At 36.5% G+C, this 21,738-nt stretch overlaps 2 protein-coding genes across 2 annotated transcripts; both read left to right on the plus strand.

The window, feature by feature from the left end:
* The first annotated feature begins 138 nt into the window (after positions 1-138).
* On the plus strand, positions 139-11,309 carry LOC147218939 (uncharacterized). The gene is made up of 13 exons (XM_086172306.1): positions 139-647; positions 891-1,026; positions 4,655-4,791; positions 4,902-4,957; positions 5,234-5,310; positions 6,897-7,100; positions 7,218-7,438; positions 9,209-9,351; positions 9,586-9,739; positions 9,810-9,905; positions 10,490-10,626; positions 10,769-10,969; positions 11,071-11,309. Exons 2-13 carry the CDS (start codon positions 969-971, stop codon positions 11,099-11,101), a joined length of 1,515 nt encoding a protein of 504 aa, XP_086028432.1. The 5' UTR covers positions 139-647; positions 891-968; the 3' UTR covers positions 11,102-11,309.
* LOC147218940 (coiled-coil domain-containing protein 178-like) lies at positions 11,179-21,556 on the plus strand. Its single transcript, XM_086172308.1, has 8 exons — positions 11,179-11,206; positions 11,357-11,385; positions 11,486-11,599; positions 11,943-12,088; positions 12,363-12,522; positions 15,401-15,550; positions 18,405-18,539; positions 20,882-21,556. The coding sequence occupies exons 2-8, from the start codon at positions 11,374-11,376 to the stop codon at positions 20,987-20,989; spliced, it is 825 nt and encodes a 274-aa protein (XP_086028434.1). The 5' UTR covers positions 11,179-11,206; positions 11,357-11,373; the 3' UTR covers positions 20,990-21,556.
* The last annotated feature ends 182 nt before the right edge of the window (positions 21,557-21,738 follow it).

Raw genomic sequence — 21,738 nt, forward strand, 5'->3', positions numbered from 1 at the left:
ACGAACCGGGAGTCCTCTTTTTGCAATATGTGTTGTATGAGATAAATAACGAGCCATATGATTGGATAAAAAAGGTAAATCCCACCCCCCTAAATCGTCAAAAAATACACATTTAAACAGTAGTTATTTCACCTTTTTTTACAATGATGTAATGGGAAGCCTAGATTGGAACGATATTGAGTCAGTCGGTCAGACAGATAGATAGATAGATAGATAGATAGATAGATAGATAGATAGATAGATAGATAGATAGATAGATAGATAGATAGATAGATAGATAGATAGATGGAGAAATGAGGAGAGAGAGAGAATACTAAAATGCGTCATTTATGTACTGATGTTGCATATATATACAGCATATATTTGGAATATTAAAAAGAAATCACCAGCTGCATTGTCTTTTGCAGTTCGCTCCGCAACGCCTCCCAAAGCTGCTAAACAACACAACCCTCATTGTTGTTTTTGAACGTAGCTCGGGTCGCAGCCCTGGTTGCTAAGCAACTACCGCTGGAGATTGACTGCAACTTTTGTAGATTTATTCAGAGGAAACTTTGAGCGAAGACAACTTTCTATAAGGCAAATGTGACATTTTAACACGACAGACAAACAACGCAGCCATAAAGAACACACGGTCAACGTTCACACGAGTAAGTTGACTACCATTATTAGCTTTCACTTTCTGTCATGACAACGATCCCCCAGCTCATTAATTTGTTAGTAGCTCAGTTAATTGAACAATGAGTTAACATTAGCTAAGTGAATAACATCCGGAGAAGAGTGAGGGTATCACCTGTTACTTAAGCGAATGATAGTCAACCCCTTCCGACGGATAAGTAAGGTACAAATATTGTACTATGTAACTTTACCTCTTTTCCTCTTCTCTATTTTAGAATTTTGTTAACATTAACGACATGGGTGGATAGGTCTGGCAGGATATCAGCTATCATAACTTTCAGGTTGCAGCAGGAATGCCTGACCTCGAACCCCTCAGGTTCCCATCCAGAGAAGAGCAGGCAAATCAGCAAGGTGAGATGGTCATTTTCCCAAAAAATATCTTTATAAAACTTATCTTTCTCCTCGCCCTCACAACTGTCTGAGCTCAAGCCTCTTTACAACACAGATTAATGGGGATGATGAATACACCTAATGGTGCTTAATAATGTTGAATTCTTTCCAGAGACCAATTTGAAGGTAATCGGAACTCAGATTCACATGAGGTCAGTCTCTGGCAATAATAGAACCTGTCTGAATGATATGTCGCAATTTCAGCTAGCTGCATTGCTTTTGACCTTCCTAACCCTTTAATGTTTATTATTTATCTCAAATATTGAGCAGCAGATGGCTGCCATCTCAGGTCTCAATCTTTCTTTCTTCTTTGACCCTGGTCTGGGGAAGGTTCTCAGTAGCTATTCCACTTGTATAAATAACAGAGCATCACTGACTGAAAAAGCAAGCTGTCACCGAGTTCAAGAAAGTTTTAATAAACTTGGAAATTGTGTTCTGCTTAATTTGCACCAAGCATAGCAGTAACTGTTGGTCAACGGTTTTTTTCAGTAGTAACTGTGCGTCAATGTTATTTATGCATTTTTCTGTGTAGTATGGGCAGAGGCTGCCAGAAAGTAGCACCTTTACACCTACACCTACGTACATAAGATATTGTTCTTAAAAAGCTCAATGGCAACTCCACATTTAAAACATTATTATACGCTTAATAATGGAAAGCCGGGCACATTCTTATGAGTAGCCGTCAAATGATCCTATGTGTTTACTGTAAGATTTGGAACCGTAATAGGACATGCCATACAAAATTACTGGAACATGATATGGTTGTGATTTTCATTTTGAAGCACTGCATGTGATTTATTATCTTTTGTAGGAACAATTTGTGACCCCAAAGGAAAATGTTGCCATCCTCTGTTTATCTACCACACAGTTCTTTTGTCAAGCTTTCACCCCCCAACTCTCACTAATTTTTAGACAAATCCTTGCTGATATTCTGATATATTTTTGACATTTTTTATGCAATTATTTGCTGTCTTTTTGAAATTGATTTCAAATGCAACCATGGCCTTCTATATTTCCATTTTTTTTAATTTGATTTGAGGTGAGTTTTTCAAAAATTCTTAAGTTTTTTCCCATGGAGTATAAACGGGGCAAACTTTAAGGAATCAAATATTTTGTATTCTTATTTTGGCCACTTTGATTGGCAATGTATAGTAATTAGCCAGTACAGATATCTCAGTTAATATGACAACTATACTGAATCAACATTTAACAACACATGCTGGTGTTGTTAAATGTTGATTCATGCTGGTCAGTATTTTTGTTTGGTGAACGTAAAAGACAGCTATAAAATTATTGGCAGACCAATGAGGTTGTGTGTGACAAACACGTTCCCACTAAGTGAAATGCACAAAAAAAAGATCTGAGAAATAAATCATAATCATTCCTCATGGCTCATATGAGTATAAGTTACACTCCGTTTAAGGTAAGAAATGCAAGAAAAGAAACTTTATTTAGGAAATATCCTCACCATGCAAAGTTGAACACAGAATACATGCCTCAGTTAGTTCTCGCAAAGATATACTGCTAATGGCTCTAAACGTACAATCTCATATTTCTTGTCACCCAAGTAATTCTGCACAATATTGGGAATGAAAAGATTGTCCCCCCTTTTAACAGAGTTTTTGATATAAAAGTAAGGGAGGAATACTTGCAGTCAGAGTAGAGCCAGTTTGTGCGTTCTGTTTTGGTGAAAAGACTGAAGATCAGTGGTGCAGATCTCTAAATGAACGCTTCTCTTGAGCAGATCCAGGCTTTTCATGTTCACCAATCAAGTGGAACTTTGGAGCATACAGTGTATTGCCAGCAACAATAAACAAAGTACATAGTGAAAGTGACCATTATCTATTTATTTATTTATGTATTGATTAAATTAATACCCCTAACATAATGAGAACCCTTTATAAATCATTCATCCCATGTTTACAGGAACAAAGAAGTGACATAGATGAAGACCATTTGTCAAAGCACATTTTCACCTTACGACAAACGATATCTGCAAGCTGCAAATGCATTCACACACACACACGTACACACGCACGCACACACACACACACACATATACACACACATATACACACACACATACATCACATCTGATCTCTGTAGTTGCCAACAAAGGTTTCTGTGCCAAGTATTAACTTCTGTTTTTTTGATGTATCAAATACTTATATCATGCAATAAAAAGCAAATTAATTATTTAAAGGTCATACAGTGCGTTTTTCTGGATTTCTGTTTTAGATTCTATCACTCACAGCTGAAGAGTATTTATGAAAAAAATTACAGACCTCTACATGCTTTGCAAGTGGAAAAAGCTCAAAAATCAGCAGTTTATCAAATACTTGTTCTCCCCACTGTAGTATGGGTGTGGTATAGGATTTTAGTCCTAAATAAAGTCATAACTAGTTTTCTCTTGGACTGCCATCTTTCTGTCAGACACTTTTGACCTGCCACAATTTATTGCTTAATTGATTAGCTTCCAGTCAGACATTTAATATTCGCCCAATGTTTTTATAATGGATTTGAGCTACTTTCAAAATGTTAGCAATTTCTGGGTTCTTTAGTTCTCTAAGCTATTCAACAATAGGTAAAGCTTCTTCTGTAACTGATTAATCGAGAAATTAATCCAGAGACCATTTCCTGATCAGATGTTTCAGCTCTGAATTAGTTTTCTGGTTTGATAAGTTCGCGGATGCTGACAGACAAAAGTTGAGCATGATTCAGACTGCACTAAATACGTTAGCAAGGTGTTTCCTTAATGCAATTTCTAATTACTCTCTCTGGTACAGTGTGAATGTATAAGAAAATCCTACAAGTATATCTCAATTTTATAATTCATTTACATATGAAACCAATTGGAGCCTTTCCAGGAAGCCTCGCGTCTTATAATTTAATTTCGGACATTATTCTTGTAAGACTCCAGGTGTATTTTTGTGTATCAGGTGGAGACAGACTTAAAAGGTAGTCTACTCAATCCTTTAGAGGAGAGGGAATGCCCTTCCCCCTTTTGTTACCATTATTTGATGTTTTTCGCTATGTTTCATTACTACTTTTAATCTGTCTTTCTCGCAAAGCATTTCACTTTTCTCAATATACCATGACAAACTCTGACCAACTTTGATTGTTCCTCCTATTCTCTTGTGGGAATGCTCTATCTATTCTTTGTGTTTTAGTTCTTTCTTCAGGCAGATGGCGTCCTTTCACTACTAAGAATGGCAATCTTGTTATTGACCGAAGATGTTCAAGTTCTTTGGCAAGTCAGTTAGTTCGTGCAATCAGACTCACAGTGAATATAAGTAATCACAAAACCTCTTTCACAGCTGAACAATTTTCATAATTACTTCTCAAACCAAAATTAACGAAGTACATTTGACGTTTGTTCAAAAATAAATCTTCAACTTCCTGATTTTCATTGATTGATGCATTGTTTACATGTTTTGTATTTTTATACATATTTCTTGGGCGTTATACGACATTATAAAGGACAGATAATCCCTGAATGATTTGCTTGTTTTTGTGTCTCTAGCAATTGTTTGATGCTGAACAAAAGATTTGAGTTCATTTAAAAATGTCACTGTTTTATTCTCTCAAGGTCATACAGATTTTCAAAATGTTTGTTCTGGGAGACATCACTCTCATGCTTTGCTTCAAAGTCATTCCGCAAATGTCAACAATGCTATGCACCATATCCAAGAGCTGAGGACAAAGGCAGAGAACTGGTGCCAACAGGTAATGTAACTGTATCCAAATGCAAGATATTATCAAACCTCAGAGAGATTCTAAGACAAACATCCGGAAAACAATAAAAACACCTTCCTGTTTGTCTGCTTTGTGTCTAGCCTCGAAAATATCCTCAATATGATCAAGATGGGCAACAATATAACCAAACTCTAAGGTGAATCTTACTTTGACTTCAGTTGCTTTTATTGGTAATTTTAGTGTTGTGTGTTGAGTATCTATAGGCTATAACCTTTCAAATTATTTAAAACGCAAAAGGTAAATTCATAATTAATCACCTTGAAAAATCAGCAAGCCATCAACTGAAATTAATTAAGGAATTTCCTAGATGATTTTTGAAGAAAGTGTTAAAAATGACTACACAATGCTGAGATTTTCATTTCTGTTTTATGTTTTTTTTTCAACCCTTTGACTATCACTATTTCTTTCCCAGATTCCACCCCAAAGACTCAGACTCCAAATCACTATCCTCAGAGCTGTTTGTTGAGGGCATTGCGATTAGTTCAAGAGGTAAACAATTTTTAAAAAATAGAGACATTTCTGAAATACTAATTATACATTTGATGTTTGTGCATACTTACAAGAAAGCCCCCCCTTGTTAAGATGTTATTTTTCTGTATTTAACAGTAACATGGAGAATCGTTACTGGTCAATATTTTATCCTCATTGTGACAAATGAAATTCTTGCTATTGTTTTCTCCTCATAAAATATTTGTATTTGTAGCTCTTAGTTATGTTTTGTTATGTTATGTTATTATGTGATGTGATGTGATGTTATCTTATCTTATCTTATCTTATCTTATCTTATATTTTCTCTTTCCTCTGTTTTCCTCATATTGATCATAGTGTTAACTATGTACATCTCTTTAGGATTTTTATTGTGTTGGCATCGAATGAACACAGTGTGCAGAACAGATGTTGATGACATTAGTTTTAAAAGCTTTTGAGGAGTCTTCTGACTATGATGCCATGACAAGAATTGTCATAAAACAAAATCAAACTGATGAAAGTTGACTTAACAAGGTCAAGTCCTTTTAATATTGCACAAGGAATCAAGCCTGATCTAAAAAGATTTCACAGGCCAACTTTGAGTCATGGGGAATGACATTCAAATTCTGACGTACTCTTCCAGGCCCCTTCATTTAATAATGTTTGACCTGTCTCAAAATTTCATGGAAAACAGTTGCATACTTAGTTTTGCTGTGTAGTCATAGCACCCCCTGCTGTATACAGGAAATCATAATGCAAATCAAAATGATGCACCCTGAATGTGCTGGTCAAAACATCTTATTTGATAATAGCTTGATACTAACCACATATATTGCCTAATCATTCTGCTTTGTTGCACTGCCAAATCCATATGAAACTCTTAAGGGGTTGAACAATCCCAACAAGGGTTTTTGTCAAATGCTGTTGGCATTATGAAACATTGAATTTTTATGTTTTGCCTTGAAATATGACACATATTTAATGTCACTCCATATTACCTTTACCAGACCAGATTCCCATTTTCCCAAACATGCCACATGGGCCAAAAGGAAGTACACTGTATATGACACACATCATTCAAGAGAATTCAAATATTGTTAGGCTACATCATTCTTGTTCTGCACCATTGACTGCTGTTTCTCCATTACATGATGTGAGAACCTGGTTAGTGCTGCTTGCAGGGCGAGAGTTTATGTATTTCATCAACACCAAATATGATGGAACTTCAATCTTAAAATTTGTTCATACTCAATTGCAATTACTTTGCATACTTTTTAAACCTATATAATCGTTCCCAAAAAAGCATTAGCAATATTTACATCAAAAGAAATCAAAACATCAAAAGAGAATTACATTTTTTTTGTTGTCTCTCCATACAAAGTAGGTAAAGCTGTCAATTAAGTCTAGTAGAGGTCAAAGTATAACACATCATGCTGAGATTCGTTGTAGCGAGAAAGGTAATTTTACAGTAATGTTGATTAAAATCATAATGAAATATACTACTTGGGTTACAATACATAGTTGTATCATTGTATGTCTCATAATTCTGTTTTTTGAAATGAAAGTGAAGGTGCAGTACAACTTGATTGTAATTTTTTGTACTCTAGAAAATTATCAGTTATCATGGCTGTTCAAGGAAATAAATGATGTCCTTGGAGAGGTCGTCTGTCTGATTGGGCATCTGGACTTGGATTGGCAATGTGCAAAAGAGGCTCTTTCGAAAGAGAAAAGAAAAAAACTTTTTTTGGAGAAGAAAATAGACAGTATTTCACTGTGGAAGCAGCAGGAACACTCTACTGTAGTTCAAAAAGGTTAGTGACCGAGAGGCACCCCTCTATTTAGATCTCTTTGTGTTTTGAAGTATTGCAGTTTTGATTTCCCAAATTTCAATAGATAAATGCTTGCTTTTTGTTTACTGCTTTGTCCAGAGCACAAGGCCCGTGGTAGAGACATACCTGAAATGAAACTGAAATTAAAACTGGAAAGAGAGAAACTTGGGCAAGTTCAGGAGAAACTGTCCCACACAGAAGCTTTGAACCAGCACCTTCACGAGGATATCAGTGGTGCCAAAAAACAAATTTCTGTTGTGAAAGAAAACCTTCAGCTCCAGAAAGACATTATAAATGAGATTAACACAGCGCAAACAGAGGTACTCTGAATTTATTTTTTATAAAACCCCAAAAGAAATGTAACTATCAATCTTTGTATTTTCACAGACTTAATATTATTTTAGGGCAGCACGGTTGCAGAGAGGAAAGCACTTCCGCTTCACAGGACAGAACCATGTTCTTGGTGTGATCCCAACAGGGGGTCTGTGTGGGCATCCTTAGGGTTTTGTCTGATTTCCTCCCAGAATCCAAAAACACGCAGAAGCTTAAATTGCCCAAACGTGTGAATGAGCGAGTGAATGGTTGTTTGTCTCTATATGTTGCCGTCCGATCGACTGGTGACCGAATCCTGCCCTTTGCCCAAAGACAGCTGAGATAGGTTCCAGCACCCCTACAACCCTGAGTACATGATAAGTGGTATAGATAATGAATGAATGACATTGTTTTAATCCACATGATCATTTCTAAAAATTCAAATTTCTAAACTATATATTTAAGTGGGTGGAGCAGTGATTAGCGCTTCGGCCTAATAGCTTGAACGACCCTGGTTCAATTCCGACAGGGGACCTCTCTGTTGTTGTTATCCGAGTAGGTTTCCTCCGGGTTCTCCGCTTTCTTCCTACAGTTCAAAACATACAGCTGGATGTGTAAATAAGAGAATGAGTGGTTATCTGTTGATGTGGCCCTGCAATTGACTGGGGACCAGTCCAGGGGGTACACCGCCTCTCGCTAAATGGCAGCTGGGATAGGCACTGGCATCCCCTGCGGCCTTGAGTAGGATAAGCTGTAGACAATGGATGGATATATGTAAGGCGGCTATGTAAAACATGCAAACAATCAGTAATTGGCATTAAAAAAGAAAAAAAAAACACATCGTGGCTTTGGTCGACTGTCAGATAAGCAGGCAGTTCAGTTAGAAAAGTCATTTAAATGGTTTCCATTGCATTCTGTAATGATGTAAGATATTTACATCCTTTTTACTCTATATTTAGTTTGACATTTGCAGTTTTATGGGAAACCGTTGGATGGATTGCAATCCAACTTCCTATTTACTCACCATTTATGTCATTGATTAAATAAAAAATTGTGGAACTGCAATAATTGTTTCACTTTTTTAAAAATAATACATACTATAACATTCCGGTCAGCCTCGTTCTAATCGAATAGGTCATAAAGATACAGATTTTTTTTAACCAAAATTGAATCTTATTTGTGAGAATAAAAAGATAGACATAAATAGATATTGAAAATATGCAGATTTTTTGTGTATTAAACAGTGTAAAACTTAATTACAATTTGCAATAAAAATCCTGTCGAAGTGTTGAAATGTCACATTGTACACATGCTAATATTCAGTTGGTAGGTATTTGTTTGAAAAGAGCACAATAACAACACCAAATCATTTTCAGCTCTCACCAGAAAATGAAATAGAGACTATTAACCCGCCTGATATTTTTGATTCAACAAATTATCACTATCTGAGAAAGGTCTCATGGGGACTACTGAAAATGAAGATACAACAAACTGATCAGATCTTCTTTGTTCATACTTCGACAAATTATTCTTTATGAGGTTTATAACCCTAGGCTATGATGTTCATGTATGCAAGCTTACTGACAGCGCGGAGAATATATCTTTCTGTTTCTGATTTTCCAACACAAATTTTAATTGTAATCATTAGGTAGCCTCTCTTTGTCCTCATTTGCTGAAAACTGGGTATGACAGTTGAATTGCCTATGATTTTCATTAATTTTTTCAAGACTTTTTTCTGTGCAGAATAGTAGGCACATTAAATGTCCTCTGTATTTTAGGTTGATGCAGTTTTCTCAAAGACACAAAATTATCTTACTTTGGTTGAGAAGGAGTTAAAAATGATGGAAATAGACACAACCGACAATAAGACATCAATGGACCATATACTGTTAACTATGAAGAACAAGCTCACAAAGAGAGAGTAAGTCCAAACACAGTAAAAATTTGTTCAGAATTCAATCGTAGAATTGTGAAAAAGGCATTTTTTTAAGATGCGTTCCGACATTTCTATCGCAGACAAATCAAACCCATACACATGTTAGACAAGTGGCTGCGTAAAACACAACAAATGAAGTCAAATGTGCTTGTTATGTGATAGAAAGACAGTGGCTGTGTTATTCATCAACTTGCTAATTAAAACTGTTTTTCACTTCAGCAAAGAACTAAACCAGTTAAGAATGCTTGAGAAAGGCCTATGTGCTGAAATTAGGGAAGCTGACAAGACAGTTGCACTAACAGAGGAAAAGTGTGTTGCTATTACAAAGCATATCCCTGAAATTATGGAGTCTGAGAAGAAAAAAATACACCAGGTAACCAACGTTGTAGATGCAGTTAAAATGTCTGCCAAAATAGTCTGATTTATGTGTTTCTGTTCTACAGATTGCACAATTAAAAATTCAAATTGAAGGTGAAATGGAAACAACTAAGAAATTAAGAGAGGAATTATTTGTACTGCAGGAAGACTTTGAGAAGGCAGTGAGTAATATCATAATGGCATCATAATTCAGGTGTTGTCTTGATCTGCGCTATCTGTATCTTTTGAGTGTCATTTTTTGCAATGCTAGTGAACACACATGCACTTCAGGATCTAATAGACTGCGTATGAAACAGGATCTGGTCAGTATTCAAAAAAGCAATGCAGTAAGCACACCCTTTGTTATTTAGAAAGTTTAGTGGCACTAAAATGGCACAAATCCTTCATGTAACAAGGACATGCACTTTGATATTACTATTATTATTATTACTATTATTATTATGCACTCAATTTTCTCCGGGATCAATTAAGAATTTCTGATTCTGATTTACAATGCAGTTACAAGCAATCAATAAAAAGTTGCTATTAAAATAAATGGTTTTGGAAAAATCGATTGCCTAAAAAAAACAAGATACATTAACATATATAATAACAAATGAAATGAGATGTGTTTTGCTTTTTTAGTCCACATATAGTATCAATTAGGGAGCAAATGATTACAATGACTTCTTTTAGTACAGTAATGTGTTACATTGTTGTGTTTCCAAAAAATGCGATCTCATCATATATGTTGTGTTGTACACAGAAACTTAATAGAAGAATAGAAATTTCCAGCATGGAAAGCCAGCTCAAGTCAAAAAGTGATGCACTTGTAGCTATCTGTCAAGGAAACATTGGATCTGAACAGCAGGTCAAAAAGTTCAAGCAGAAAAAATCTGAGAGGTAAAGCACAATGCCAAATTCAAAAAAGTGGAGGGAAATTCAACATTTTTATACTGCATATAATTTAAATAAAGAAGCATTCTATGGAGCAGGCAGTGAATGTGCTTTCTCCATTTACTATTCTTTACTGTGTGATTTTTAGTGAGAGTGCAGTGAAGCACATGCATGACGATAGGAATCAGATGCTCCAGAAAATCACTGACAATGACGAGCAGTGGGTAAGGGCCAAAGAGGAAATGACCCAAGTTGTTGCCCAGCACAATGTCACTCAGGCTAAGCTAGAAAAGCAGGAGCAGCTAACCTTCATGGAAGAACAGAGGGCCAGGGTCAGTGAAAGAATACAGTATGTACCTGTTGTATAGATACTGCATGAGCAACAGTGGAAGAAAAATTTCAGAGAGTGCAAAAATTGTCCTCTATTTATTGTCTTCTCATGCTTTACAGAAAAAGATTGAAGACTTGGAAAAACATTTGATGGGTCAAACAGTTGCCCTGGAATTATTCAAGGTTTATCCATGAGCCGCTTTAGATGGGAACACTTCCCTGTTATATTACATCTGACACATCTCCTGTTATTTTGGTAATACTTAAAGTTGATAATATTGTGCTATATATTTTCTTGTGCATCAGACTCAGTATGAAAATGCCAATGAAAAGTTTAAGCAACATCAAAGGAGCTCTGAGCTTGCTCACCAAAACCTGCTGAATGAGTTTGAAATTGTCTCCTCAGCAACACAAGTTCTAGAGATGCGAATTGAGGTATTAATGTAACTTAGGTAAAACAATACACATACATTGAGAAGAGACCGTAATGAGAGTTGAGGTGAGCTACATCTCTGTTTGCTTTGTATTTGTATAGAAAATGAAAAGGTTGACAGAACACCTGGAAAATATTCAGTCAGACCACAGGAAGACATTAGCACAACTTGAAAAAGAGAAGACAGTAAAATATAACCAACTTGGAGCAGCCAAGGTAAGATATTAAAGCAAGAATATCTGAAATTAGTAACATACTTCTTTCAGTTTTTTCGTCTTTCTTTCTTAGTGTCATATTATTTTTGATTTCTCTAACTTTGAGTACATTTTCCAGGATATTAAAGAATTCATGATAATTTTTCAGTAATTTCTCACATTTTTTTTTTGTGTGTATTGTGTTATCATATTTTAACTAATTTCCTAAAGATATTCAGAATTAAATTGTTTCTGAGTATTATGATATTAATTATACTCGTTTCATTCATATTTCTCTGATGTTTCTTGAGGACTTTTGACATAGTAAAATTTCCTTCTTTTTATGACTGTCACTTTATTTTCAGGATTTATTCAGTGCCATCACAATAAGATACAAAAACACAATGAGTAAGATCAGTGACCTTACCAAGCAGGGTGAAGAATACCGGATTGTTTCAAATGAAATGGAAAGAACTGCTAAAGGCACCTCAGAAGTCATAGAAAATACTGAGTAAGTATTGGAATTCTGAGGAAGCATTTGATGCATTATTTGAGATTAAGAAATTTTAAATCCTAAAAAAAAACAACCTAAATCTTGTGCAGCCCAATTTGGTAATGACAGCAATGTCAACTTTTTAGGAGAGCAAAGACTCAAATTTAATTAGTATAAACCCTCCTCAAGAAGTGTTCAACTGTCTTCTCAGCTTTTCACTGCTGAAGTGTATATTTGTTGTTTTTCTTTTAAGTTCTATATCTAATATCTTATTTCTTTCTTTGATTTACAGGGATGCTGTTGGTGTTTTGAAATTTAAAGAAAAATCTGCCTCTGTCATTCTGAGCACCTTTCAGTCTGATATTAATAATTGCCAGCACAGAACACAGCGATCCTTGCAGACACACACGTCTCATGTTACTGCAAGAAAAAAAGAAATGGAAAACACCAAGGTAACAAATTATTACATTGTATTCAAGGTTGCTCAGTGCTCCGTGTTCTACCTTCTGTAAGTACATTACAATTGTTGTCAAATACGGTAAAATCAGAAAGCTCAATAAAACATTTCATTGTTTATTTGTTTGTGGATTAGTGTCAACGCTTTGCTTGTTACAATACTCCCCTTAAGATGCAGAGAAAAGAGCTGTCTGCAATTAAAATTACAAGCCATGGTCAATCTTGTTTAAGTGCTTTTCTCACAAATGACAACTCAGTGCTGTTATGGTCTTTTTTTTTCTGGACGGATTTGATGATGCGTGCCATGGTAAAAGACTGTCTATTGTGCTGTGTTACTTATAGGCCAACATTTTCTACTGAATATATGCATTCAGTGCATAATTTGTACTGCATATGTTAACAACATTTATTTTCATTTGTATTATGTACAATATATAATACTATATGTCATATACATACCTATATGGACACCTAGGACACAAACAAAAATAATTTGCTCAACACCAATACTCAAACTATTAAATATCAAATCAAGTGACATTTATCTGAGCAGTACTTTCTAAGAGAAAACCCTATTTATTGTAAGGTTTTCATCTGCAGGATTATCAGCCCCAGCCAGAGCCTCTTTGCTGATGGGGGTTTCACATGGCTTATCTAATGTGAAATCGCCATGTGGTATATAGTTTCATTAAACGGTGATCAAGAATGCATTAGTTCAAAACAAGAAAAGGCAATGGAGCTTAAGCTGCCATGCATCCAAGTGCAGCAACTTTAAAGAAGTTGTTGGCGTGAGACAATTTAAGAATTAGAAGTCTTCCTCATAGACACAACTCCCATTAGCCAGATAAAAGTTAGTCATGCAAAAAAGGGTTTAGTCTTTTCACTTGACAAAATAAGATGATATAACAACAATACTCCTCACCAAATAAAAAGATCAGAGACAGTCTGAACTTATAAGGAAATTGGTCATTTTAATCAGAGACCAATAAACAGCACACATAATGTCTACATAAGCATAACATAATAAGCAGAGTGAGCATTTAGAAATCACTGTGCATAAAGCAGGGTGGTTAGACGCTTCCACATATGAGATTCCTTACAACACTTCTGAGCTCATATTAAACTTTGTTTTGGGTGTTGTTCCTTTTTTCTTTTAGAAACTGACACAGGTCCATAGTGTTTCTCCAGAGGATGGGGTGTGAGTTTGTTTGTGGCTCTAAATAAAATTTGAAGATGACTTTCTTTAAATATACAAACATAAGGGATATATGATATTACTTATCCACAGCATCTGTAGTCATATTGTGAAGTGTCTTCTACAAATTCACCTATTTCTGATCTGACCAGGACTTGTCATTTGGCGAGGACAAAGTAAACAATGCAAACTGCCGACGCTATCAGTTTCTTATGGGCAGTGAAGTGTAATTTGTTCCATTTACACTTCACAACAGCATCAGATGGGCTTTGTCAGTGCTGCATGGAGTAATTAAACCCGAAATCAATAGCAGGCATTTGTCATGTTTACAGCCCCTCTTTCTGCTGGGTTAAACTCATCACTTTAGTGCTGTTCTGTTTTACTGCAGAGACACACTTCATTATGTTTGCAGGTAGAGTTGAGATATTCACCAGCCACATTTCCTTTACTTGGGAAACTGTTCAGATGAAAAGGGAAGACACACGCTTTGAGTTATATTCTTTATATCCCAGAAAAGTTAATTTGTCTCCATTCTATTTATGTGTTCCCTGATATAAAAACAATTTTACTCAATCAAGGTTCTTAATTGTACTTTATACACACATAGTGGGTCAAATTACAACTGGAGAATCCAATGGTAATTCTTTACATTGTATGTTATTTACTTTATAGTCTGTTTTGTCTTGGAGTGTCTTGTTTTATTTTACCTGCATTCCCATGCTCATCTATGTAATTCATTTGTATTTTGACACAAATCAATTAACAAAAGAAACAATAGGGTTAGGGTTAACCCTAACCCTAACCCTAACCCTCTTGTTTGATATATTCAAACTCACCACATCATTTTTAGTCTGAAATCTTAAATGACCTGGAATTATTATTGCTACAAATGGATGTCCTGAGAGGCAACTGGGAATTTTGTTTTGAATGATTTTCTGTGTATGTTCCAGTACTTGTTTCGGCCCCAAACCCATCACTTTTTGGTTATTGCATCTTGGTTATCATGATTATTTTAAGGTTAATTTTCCAACAAGAACACGGGATGGTAATGCACTTTTAAGACTGAAACCTGCTGAGTGTTACAATGATAAACACTCAAACAAAGATATCCTCCTTTTAGTTAGGCCTGAAAAATATTCTCACTTTTAGGGCATTCTCACAGACAACAAAAAATAAAACCGCTGACTACTGGAGATACGAAAACATTAGATTAGATGATTATCCTACATTGAAGTGAGAACATGGTATTTAACCATGTTCTATTTAACCAAGTATTTAAATTGTGCTAAATCTATCAGTGTGTCCATGTTTGGACTGACTGGAATACCTTTAGGTTACTTTCCAAAAGTAATTTAGTGCTATACTTATTTGATCACTTCTAGTAAAACATGCTGACTAATTATGTAATTTTTAACTCAAGACTGACTTGTATTTATGAGTTAACAAGCTCATTTGTATAGGTATCCTTTATTGCGTATGTGGGGGATACTGAGTTGACTTTCATATTTACAGTGATGTATAGAAATAATCATTCATTTTTGTCAGGATGACTCCCCAAATACTGCTTGATACATGAGGGAATTGATTTGTTGTTTGTCAGGATAATACAATACAGCATTTAATATATTTATTCATATGAAACAACACATGAAACATTTTCTTTCAATGTATGTTTACAGGAGGAACTAAACAGTGCCCTGAAAGAGAACAAACAACTTGCAACAGAGTACAAAAGGTTGGGGAAGATTCTGATGGAGGCCAAACAGGAGGCTGTGTGTGTCATGGGCAAGAAAACCCTTGCACATAAATCTTTTAATTTTTACACACAGGTAGGTGTTTATTGTCTTCAGCTATATATATCTGATAAGTCTGCCAAATCCACATAAAGTAGAGGTACACTTTTTTGAGACTGTGTGATCTGTTGATGAAAACATCAGTCTAATCACGTCTGTGATCAGGGGGGAATCTGATTTCCGTGGCTGAGGTACATATTTCTGAATGTGGAATTTAGTTTAAGTTGTACAAATGCGTGTGGAGTTCACCCAAAGGCAAAGGCATAGGATTAAATGCCAAACTAACTCCTGTGATCTTAGAAACATTATTCGTGATTACAGTTTTTGTTCGTGGTCAGAGGTGAAACCTTTTAATATCACTGTTGAACTAATTTGCCTCCCCTTACCACAGCAATTAGTCAGGGATCAGCAGCAACCACAGGTTAGATCAGTCCATGTTCATACCATCAAAACGAAAATAACACCAGAAATCACGACTAGTTGACAGAAACAATGCAACACAATTTTCCCTGTTTAATCTTTATGTTTTTGCCACTATTAAACTGGAATGGAATTACACTTGACAGCCATAACACCGGGAAGAAGCCACATCGCTTCTTCAAAGAAAAATACATATTATTTGTTCCAAAAATGACTAATACTTGTGCAATTCCTCATCTAACTGCATGAATGTTATCAAGTGAAAAATGCATGCAAAAATAAAATCCTGTGGACAGGATTTTCCACGCTCATGATCAAAGCCTGATTTTCTTTTACTCTGGATTCAGCCTTCACCATTTTTGTTTGTTTCAACTCTATACTCCTACAACAGCAGCCTCTCAGCTTCTATATTTATAGCTACATTTAGTTTTTCATAACAAGCTTAAATAAACAATGTTTCTGAAATGGCGCTGAAGACCTATCATATTTAATCTGAATTATACAGGAGCACTCAAGTTCTCTTTATCTGCTTGAAGTGTACAATTATTTTTTTAAGGGTTTTAAATTTGTGTTCCATATTGGTACATATAAATCACAGCACGTCATCACCCTTAATTGATTTGCATGAAACCCATGGCACCAGCGTAACTGCATTTAACATTGTGCGGATCATTTCAGGAATCAGAATATCATCACATGTGAGTAAAATGCCTATTTTGCCTAGCCTTGAAAAAACATTTTGACAGGTGACATTAAACCACTGGGAATTCAGATTCCGAAAAAATCATAAACATATGCCCACGTTAAAAGTTTTATAGCTGACATCTACACACCAATATCTTCAGTACTGGTACCCTCTACATCTGACCTTTCCGTAGACTACACCGATTTTTGAGGTAAATTCCTCATTGTTTTGATACTATCACAGTGATAATATGTTCAAGAAACACGCAGGGGTGGTCAAATCTGACACTGTCATCCTAAAAATGATTGTATTCAAACTGAAATAATTTGCATTGAAGCCATTTCAACTTTTTTAAATGTGCAGAATAATTCCCATGTGTAGGTATAGATCTTAATCTTACCTATAAGGCAGAAATATGTCATGCATAGCTCAGTGGTACAATGTAAAAACAGAAAACTATATCTTCATGCTTGTGTGTGTCTGTGTGTGTACATATACAGTAGATAATTACACGTTAAAGGTTCCGCAAGAGGTCAGTCAACCAAACCCAGAACTCTACCGCCCCCCCTTGTGTTCGGAGGCCACAATTGAATTTACAAGGTATTGTGTCCCATTATGCCTTTCACCATAATTGCTATACCAAATATGGTGAAAGGCATAATGGAACAGCTATATATTGTAATATGATGCACTATTACGCATGTATTTGCTTTATAAAACTGGTGCTACATTTGTAAAGATTCACAGCAACAAAAATAACACAACGGTAAAATGCTTTTTTTAGGAAATACAAATGCATTTGAGTTCAACTTAAAATGCAATTATGTTTCAGTTATCAATTACTCCAATTAGCCAATCAACACCTATATCCAATATAGCAAACAGAATTGCAAGAATATTTGAAGTGGATAATCTACTCATTTGTTGATTATCAAAGCATAGTTATCACTTCAGAATTAACAACAGCTAATGACAGGTGATATAAAGAAGTCTCATATTATGATTGAAATTTTCTTCAGGAAAAAAACCCCGTAACAAAACAAAAAACACAATTTTCCACGGACAGTATATACTTAATATAAAAATCATTTTGTTTATACAGTAGAACAAGTTTGCTTGTTTGTGTGGAGGCATTCAACTTCCAGGTTTTAACAGGGTACACCATAAAGAGCATTCTCGTTATTGTCTTTCCTTCAGGAGCTGATGACTGAGCTAATTCGCTTTAGTTTCGAATGCACTGGGGAACACATTGCCAAGCAATGATAAGCTTTGTAGGAAGAGTAGAGAGATGAAGGGGAAAGAAAGGCAATGGCATCTATCAGAATTTAAACCTCTTTGCTTGAAACTGTGTTCAAATAATAAAGCAAGCAGCATGTCTTTCCAAGAGACTAGGAATAATTTCTGGTTTCAGTGGGGGGTTCATGACTCTGTGTGTATGTGTAAAATATGTCTTGAGGGGATTGGTATAAAGTTAAACTGGGTGAAGTAGAAATATTTTACTCATCAGCTTTGCAGTCACAGAGTTTGCCTCAGCTAGAACAAAACTGCTGAAGCATTTAGAGAAAATTAACCCCCCATCCTGGCAGCCAGATGTGACTGGATTCTGATGAGTGCACACGAGTGGGCAGAGAAACCAAGAGACTGTGAAATTCCTGTCAGGCCCGTGTACTGCAGAATGGGCTATTGACTGCTTTCTCTATTCCCCTCCATCATTCTTCTTGAACACTGCCATTAATTTCCTCTCCTGCCTTACCAATTCCTTTTCGCTGCCTTCTCTCCCCCTAGCTCTCTTTGTTGCAGAAGAGGATGCACAATGCCTTGGTGAAATACTTCAAACAACGCAGCCTCTACAGCCAGGCTGAACTGGACGGTTGCCAGTTTCTTTCTCAAGAATCAGACCAGAAAATAAAAACAGCTCAGGTATTTGAACATATACATGCAGAGCAGGGTAGAAACTGCACAAACTACCTCCACTCATGTATATGGTAAAGTCCTTTATTCAACTTTAACCCCAGTTTAGGGATTCTACCGGATGACTGTTTTGGATACAATAACTTTCAGTGATGCTTAGCATTGTGGGAGTCTCATCCTGTGAGTTTTCTTTGCCAAACATGTGTAGCTAGGCAATGCCACAGTAAAACATCCTCTAAGGTCTTGTCCTTTGCCACGATTGTGGAGTTGAAGATGCTACTTGTATATTGCTCTCTATATATTCACTCATCGGATCCTTCTGATGTGATGGTTGGCGTGTATGTTAGATTGGCCGTACACTGACCCCATGTTGGAGGTTTGTTGTGCCTCAAAAGATAGCTCTGTATACAGAACACACATGCCTTTGGTCACTTTGCATTAACATTTGAGCTTGTCTCATGTTTCGCAAGGATGTTTTGAGTTCAGTTGAAGAAAGCAGTTCTAAAGATTTCTCTTTGGCGCAAGATCACCTTGTGTCTGTCTTACAGAATAGTAGGAGCATGTTCTGCAAGGTTGAGAAGTAAGGAGCTTCAATTAGATGATAATCGGTGTCTAATCTGTGCTGTGATGTGAGATGAGGTCGAAGCGGACAGAGGGACAGTGATGAATCTTTGCAAAATGTCCTGTCCAGCATTACGGTAGAGCCAGGTGGCGTGCAATTATGCTAAAGACTACTTTTCCTTATGTACTTCTCTTTAACAGCATCCACAATTTTCAACTAGCAGCACTTGTCTGTGCGAAACCAAAATTGTTTTAATTTCATCTCTTTCATTTTTTCGGAGAATCCCAATATTTGTTTGTCCCCGACCAAAATTCTGTCAATGGATTTTTCAGCTATGCAGAAGGCAAAATGTGCTCTGATTTGATTTGAGGTTTTTCCAAGGGACTGCCTTGTGAAAATCTATTAAGTATTTTCATTCCCAGTTCATTTTCCTCTGACTACTGACATGTTTTTTTGATGGATCTAGTTCAGACATTGCAGGAAGCAGCCCTGTCTCAGTGGCCCAGCCTCTCAAAAGGCCCGAGCCGATCACAGCTCAAGACAGAAAGGAGTGGGGCATAGGGGGAGGAGCTATCAGGGAGCTGCAGAGTGTGAAGGACAAAAGAGCTGGTGTATTCAAGCGCACCACACCGTCACCCGTCACAGCCCAGCACAGGGTCCATCAGAGCAAGCAGCACTCACTTTAAACAGGCTTCTCATGAGCAGTCCAGCTCAAGGTCTATCCTCCAAAAACTACAGATGTAGAAAAATCTTTAAAGCTGAAAAAATACATTAGTATAATTTATCAATCTGTATGAATTTGAAAATATTCATTGATCATTGATCATAATATTGTGCTAATATCAGCAAAGTTATTATTAGATCTGTCAGCGGTTTGAAAAGGTCAAAACAAAAACAAGATTTCGAGAATATCATTACAGTTTTACGTGAAAATTGTAACAAATAAATTAAGGTATCAATAGAACTGATACCAGTTGTAACAGGAGTTAAACCAGGCTGAGTCCTGATGAGGCCTGTACTAATCCATCATGTCCACTTAGCTTCACACGAAGAACATAAAGGAGGTCAGGTTAGCACTGTCACGGCTAAAGCATGCTTAAATGTGGAGTCAAACGGCAGTTCGCTCAAAAGTAGCTCTAAGTGGAGGAGGCGGTGGAACCTTAGTGTGTGTGCATGTGTGTGTGTGTGTGTGTGTGTGTGTGTGTGTGTGTGTGTGTGATTGCGCACGTGTATGTGTGTGTATGTGTATGTGTATGTGTATGTGTGCAGGGGGTGGGGTGGCCTGTCATCCTGTTACACTCCTGCCAGAACTGGCAGTTCAGCTTTGGGTTCTATGAGTTTACACAAGGGATGGCATAATTGACAATGGCTAACAGCGAAGAGCTGTGCAGAGCCTTGTTGAATGGCCAGTAATGATTGGAGCAGACGCCCACTGCCCCAGTCCCAGGGGACAGTAATCCAAGATCTTGTTTCTGATATAATTGTTAGTCAGAGAATTTCTGCATGGCTAGGCCAGTTCAGATTCCCAAGCTGGTTGACAGTGCCAGGCAGTTTAATAGAAAAACTGGATGCTGAGGTTTTTAAAACAGAAGAGCACTGAACCTGGACTTGGTTTACCAGGAGTCTCTTGTTCTCCTTCCTCACAAAAAGAAGTACAAGACAGTGATGTTACTACTATAAGTTTCTCCCGCAAGCTATGTTTCCTCCGAACATATATTGAGGACCTGTTCGGATCACATTTATAGAAAAACAGTTGTCTTAATGATCCTGTTTTTGTTTATTCATTCAGGACAGGATGTCAGAAGAAGTTCAACTCATCTATACATTCCTGCAATCCTTGGCAGATAACTCTACTGCCCGTGATGAGACCGAGGTGAACAAACAAGCGCAGTCCTAATGCTGGTGGATCAACTGAGTAGAAGACTGCAGTTCAAATAGCAGTGTAATTGGACATTCACCTGTACCAGACAACTTACTTACCCTAGCACGCTTCACTATTCCCCCCTCTTTACTTGCAGCAAATCCATAACAATGAAACAGGTGACTTTCATGCTGCTGTCAGGACTGATCTAATTTTAGCTGGGTGAATGATTGCAATTGGCTTTGCCTCATCAGATAATTAATCTATGTCACCATTAATTGGAAAAGAGAATAATTACAGGCAGTGTTGACAGAAATTCTACGCTTCTCCAGATTCTAAGATCTAATTACAACTAGTGAAAACCTGTGACCTTAACTAGCATTTAGTACACCTTGGCCACCTTGACCATGCCCATGTGAAGACCAGTGTCTTTTGAAAGATCCTGTTTTGGTTATTAGGAATAGCACTCATTTGTTCTCTTCACTCTCCTCACTCTTGAAGCTGTCTCCCTCAATCACTTTTCAATATTCAATCTTAATTTTGTGGAAGTTTAGCATTTTCAATGAGCTGGAGATGAATGATTAATGAATAAATTTAAATGCTTCATTTTGTCCATGGATCATTAGTTAAGTCCTTTGTGGGAAGGACCTGAGAAAGGAGTGAAAATTATTGAGACATTAGCCTGAAGCAATTCAGGGGTAAATAGTGTGCACAAAAGGATGTTGTCTGTGTACTATCCAGTGGCTTTCTAAAAAACCCTGGGGAAACAGTTTTCAATTTGGAAT

The sequence above is a fragment of the Fistularia commersonii genome, chromosome 25 (genome assembly GCF_037954325.1).
Source record: "Fistularia commersonii isolate RoL2024-O1a breed Wild chromosome 25, RoL_Fcom_v1.0, whole genome shotgun sequence".
NCBI lineage: Eukaryota > Metazoa > Chordata > Actinopteri > Syngnathiformes > Fistulariidae > Fistularia > Fistularia commersonii.

Coding starts and splice junctions, on each gene's coding strand:
- LOC147218939 (XM_086172306.1), top strand. CDS start 969: ATGCCTGACCTCGAACCCCTCAGGTTCCCATCCAGAGAAGAGCAGGCA. Junction 4,958..5,233: donor CAATATAACCAAACTCTAAG/GTGAATCTTACT, acceptor TTTCTTTCCCAG/ATTCCACCCCAAAGACTCAG. Junction 9,352..9,585: donor AACAAGCTCACAAAGAGAGA/GTAAGTCCAAAC, acceptor TTTTCACTTCAG/CAAAGAACTAAACCAGTTAA.
- LOC147218940 (XM_086172308.1), top strand. Junction 12,089..12,362: donor GAAGTCATAGAAAATACTGA/GTAAGTATTGGA, acceptor TTTGATTTACAG/GGATGCTGTTGGTGTTTTGA. Junction 15,551..18,404: donor CTTTTAATTTTTACACACAG/GTAGGTGTTTAT, acceptor CTCTCCCCCTAG/CTCTCTTTGTTGCAGAAGAG.